General features: G+C 38.9%; 1 protein-coding gene across 1 annotated transcript; it reads left to right on the top strand.

Moving 5' to 3' along the window:
• The first annotated feature begins 1,539 nt into the window (after positions 1-1,539).
• LOC120860830 (olfactory receptor 4F6-like) lies at positions 1,540-2,475 on the top strand. Its single transcript, XM_040236536.1, has one exon. The coding sequence runs from the start codon at positions 1,540-1,542 to the stop codon at positions 2,473-2,475; it is 936 nt and encodes a 311-aa protein (XP_040092470.1).
• The last annotated feature ends 1,982 nt before the right edge of the window (positions 2,476-4,457 follow it).

Genomic DNA, 4,457 nt, shown 5'->3' with positions numbered 1-4,457 from the left:
AAAGTGAAAGTGAAGTAGCATAGTTATGTCTGACTCTTTGCAACCCTGTGGACTGTAGCCATCTGGTTCCTCCATCTGTGGGATTTTCTAGGCAAGAATATTGGAGTGTGTTGCCATTTCCTTCTCCAGGGGATCTTCCTGACTCAGGGATGGAACTTGGGTCTCTCGATTTGCAGGCAGACTCTTTACCATCTGAGCCACCAGGGAATCCCCATCTACATGTAGATATTTATACAAAACTAGGTATATATCTGTATCTAAGTATAGTAGGAACTGAATATTGTGAATATATATTTCCTTCCTCATTTGTTAATTAGAGATATTCCTTGAATGAATCTTCTATCTTAAACATTTGCTTAAATGTTGTTTTTCTCTCTTTTGGTTTGTTGCCCTTTTAGATGTTTAAATATCCTTTTGAAACTTTCTTGAGTTTATGATGAGAGGCAATAACCTATGTATTTACAAGTTTATTTGTTGTACCAACACCATTGACTGACTAATTCACCCTCTCCACGTTGCTGCTAAGTCACTTCAGTCGTGTCCAACTCTATGTGACGCCATGGACGGCAGCCCACCAGGCTCCCCCGTTCCTGGGATTCTCCAGGCAAGAACACTGGAGTGGGTTGCCATTTCCTTCTCCAATGCATGAAAGTGAAAAGTGAAAGTGAAGTCGCTCAGTCTTGTCCGACTGTTCGCGACCCCATGGACTGCAGCCTACCAGGCTCTCCCGTTCATGGGATTTTCCAGGCAAGAGTACTGGAGTGGGGTGCCATTGCCCTCTCCACATTGATGTGATTTGAATCTCAATAGTCTCTTGAGGTCATTCTAAGTTTATTCTGGCCCTCTCCTTCCATTCTTTACATTAAGGCTTTTATAACTGTCTGAAAGCAGAAATATGATAAGCTGGAGCTGAGTATCCCCCCAGATTTTCTACTGCTCTTAGGGTAAAAAGCAAAATTCTTATCGTGGATCCAAGATTTCATCCTGTTTGGCCTATTTCTCCAGCCTGATCTCAGCCATTCACATTCTTGCCTTTGTGTCTCAGGGCCTTTGCATATGGCCTTTCCAAAGTCTGGACTATTCTACTTGCTTTCAGTGGTAACTCCTGTTTTGCAGAGTCTGAATAAGCATGATGGTGATGTGTCACATTGTCGTAGCCCTCTGATATTTCCTTCAAATTAGTTGCCAGAGATGTACCTATAATTAAAGTTATTTAATTCCAATATCTACCTATATCTACCCATCTAGATCTAGCCTGTAAAGTTTCAAAAGTCAGAATTACTGTTTCACCTCACAACTTGACATTGGACTTAGAATATAGTGGATACTCATTAGGATATCAGTTACACTCATTAGCTGTGTTACTTGAAAAAATAAAAGCATGATATTTTCATAACATATTAATGGCTATTAGTGAAGATTTTTTTCTTCATAAAACTGACTTTGATAAAAGCTTAAATCTGTTACTTTAAATATTGACATTTGATAAGTTCTTTGGTTATTTTGTTTCTGGATTTTAGGTATCATCAGAAAAAGCCAATGTATGAAAGAAATGACTCTTCGGTGTCTGAATTTGTGTTCTTGGGACTTTCTACCTCTAGACCAGTGCAGCATTTCCTCCTTGCCTTCTCTACAGTGTTTTATGTAACAATTGTTCTGGGGAATCTCCTTGTTGTGTTTGCAGTGACCTTTGACCCTCATCTACATTCCCCCATGTACTTCCTTTTAGCCAACCTCTCATTTCTTGATTTGTGTCTTTCTACCTTAACGGTGCCTAAGATGATCTCTGACCTCCACTCTGGGCACAAAACCATATCCTTCCAGGCATGTGTCACCCAGATATTTGTCCTTCACATCTTGGGTGGATCTGAGATGGTGCTGCTCACTGCCATGGCCTTTGACCGCTATGTGGCCATATGTAAGCCCCTGCACTATCTGACCATCATGAGCCAACGGGTGTGCCTTTTGCTTCTGTGTGGTGCTTGGGCTATTGGCCTCATTCACTCAGTGGTCCAGTTAGCTTTTGTGATCCATTTGCCTTTCTGTGGTCCTAATGAAATTGACAGTTTTTACTGTGACCTTCCTTGGTTTATCAAACTTGCCTGCATAGATTCCTACAGAATGGAATTCATGGTCACTGCCAACAGTGGGTTCATATCCATGGGCACTTTCTTCTTGTTGATCATCTCCTATGTTTTCATCCTGGTCACTGTATGGAAACGCTCTTCAGATGGCTTGCGCAAGGCCCTCTCTACTTTGTCAGCACACATCACTGTGGTGGTTTTGTTCTTTGGACCCTGCATCTTTGTTTACATGTGGCCATTTCCCACGGTGCCAGTGGATAAGTTTCTTGCCATTTTAGACTTTCTGGTTACACCCATCCTGAATCCTGCCATTTACACACTGAGGAACAAAGACATGAAGATGGCTATCAAGAGACTGAGTTGTCAGCTCTTGAATTTGAAGATCTCTTAAGTAACTCATGGGTGCACAAGTTACTTCAGACAACTTCATGTAATACAAATGGTTAAATAAATATACAAAATTTGGGGCTCTTTTTTTCTGAAGTTAAGCTGGATTAAAACTCAGCATTCAAAAGACTATGATCATGACATCTGGTTCCATCACTTCATGGTGAAAAGATGAAACAACGCAGTGACAGACTTTATTTTCTTGGGCCCCAAAATTACTGTGAATGGTGACTGCACCCATGAAAGACACTTGTGCCTTGGAAGAAAACCAATGTCCAATCAAAACAACATATAAAAGCAGAGCCACTGCCAACAGTGGTCCATCTAGTCAAAGCTATGGTTTTTCCAGTAGTCATGTATGGATAAGTCATGTATTGGACCATAAAGAAAGCTGAATGCCAAAGAATCGATGCTTTTGAACTGTGATGTTGGAGAAGACCCTTGAGAGTCCCTTGGACTGCAAGGAGATCAAACCAGCCAGTCCTAGAGTAAATCAGTCTCCTGAATTTTCACTGGAAGGATTGATTCTGAAGCTGAAGTTCCAATACTTTGGCCACCTGATGTGAAGAACTGACTAATTGAAAAAGACCCTGATGCTGGAGAAGATTGAAGACAGGAGGAGAAGGGGATTACAGAGGATGAGATGATTGGAAGGCAACACTAACTCTATGGGCATGAGTTTGAGCATTCTCTGGGAGCTAGTGATGGACAGGAAAGCCTGGCATGCTGCAGTCCACGTGGTCACAGAGTCAGCCATGACAGAGTGACTGAACTTAACTGAACTGACCATTTTATAATGTTTAGACTAGACCATTGGTTATGAGGTTACATTCAATTATCTTGTTAAATCTCTAGATAATGATTTGTCAGCCAAATTGAAGTCCCAGGAAATATTTGGACAGTTTTGGAAAAGCAGTGATTATAGACTTAGTGTCTACTGAAAGTATGGCCTTATGCAGCAGACTGCCTGTATTCAATTAATCAACTGAATTTTATTAATTCAATAAATTAATTAATGTAGAACTAATATATGCAAACTTTTCAGAAAACTATGAAATGGCTAACACTCTTTAAAGTGCTAGATATGAATAATTACATTTATCTTTCTTTCTGAAAGACAAAAATATGTATGAGGGAGTATTTATGGGCTGGAAATAAAAACAGAGTGTGAGAAGTGGAGTAGAAGGAAAACAGAGCAGATACTATAATAGAGATTGACAGTAGGAAGGAAAACAAAAAGGATAGCCTTATAAACAGTATATTTTATGAGTCTGAAATACACTTTCCTTGTTTGTCTCAATTCCAGTGGACTCAAATCATTCTCCAATTGACTTAGGACAGGAAAATTTATGTATGTGTTGGTGTTTCACAGTTTTTGAAACTGTGACTTAATTCATCAATAAATATTCCTCAAACATCAGAATGTGTTGATATGATCATGGCCTAGGTGTTATTATTAATATACAACAACTATTCTTTCCAAATTGTTGCTGACTATTTTCTATAGTAACTCATCTTATCTAACTCTACTGTGTCTCAAAACATGGGTTTCAAATATGTGTTAGTGTGTATGGTCTATGTAAATTATAAAACTTATTTAATTTATAGCTGGCTTTGACAACTAGAAGACTGAGCCAGGTTCACTGTGAAGCTATGAAAAGATCCTATGTCCTGAGTATTTGTGATCCACAATTCTTTCAGGATTATGAAATCAGTTTTTAATTTTATATTTTTCCTGTTCACAATTATTTAATTGCTTTGATTTACACTTTTAGTGGATTCTTGTTAGCTACATTAAATTAGGAAGTACAATATAAAGCCAGAACTCTGAGGAATTTGCCAAAAGTATTTGAAAGTAGCAGGAGAATGGAGAAGACTGAAGTTCTAAGCTCAAAATTTCTGAAAGGCAATACTGAATTACCTGAATCTGTCAGGCTGAGGAGTTAAAGATCTATTAGAATCATAAGCCAAACGTGGAAGGGTTAT

The sequence above is a fragment of the Oryx dammah genome, unplaced genomic scaffold (assembly GCF_014754425.2).
Source record: "Oryx dammah isolate SB20612 unplaced genomic scaffold, SCBI_Odam_1.1 HiC_scaffold_11204, whole genome shotgun sequence".
NCBI classification, from domain to species: domain Eukaryota; kingdom Metazoa; phylum Chordata; class Mammalia; order Artiodactyla; family Bovidae; genus Oryx; species Oryx dammah.
Note: the sequence above shows the minus strand (reverse complement) of the source record. Positions and strands in the feature narration are given on the sequence as shown.

What these genes read in the sequence shown, in the direction of transcription:
- LOC120860830 (XM_040236536.1), top strand. Translation starts at nt 1,540, where the DNA reads ATGTATGAAAGAAATGACTCTTCGGTGTCTGAATTTGTGTTCTTGGGA.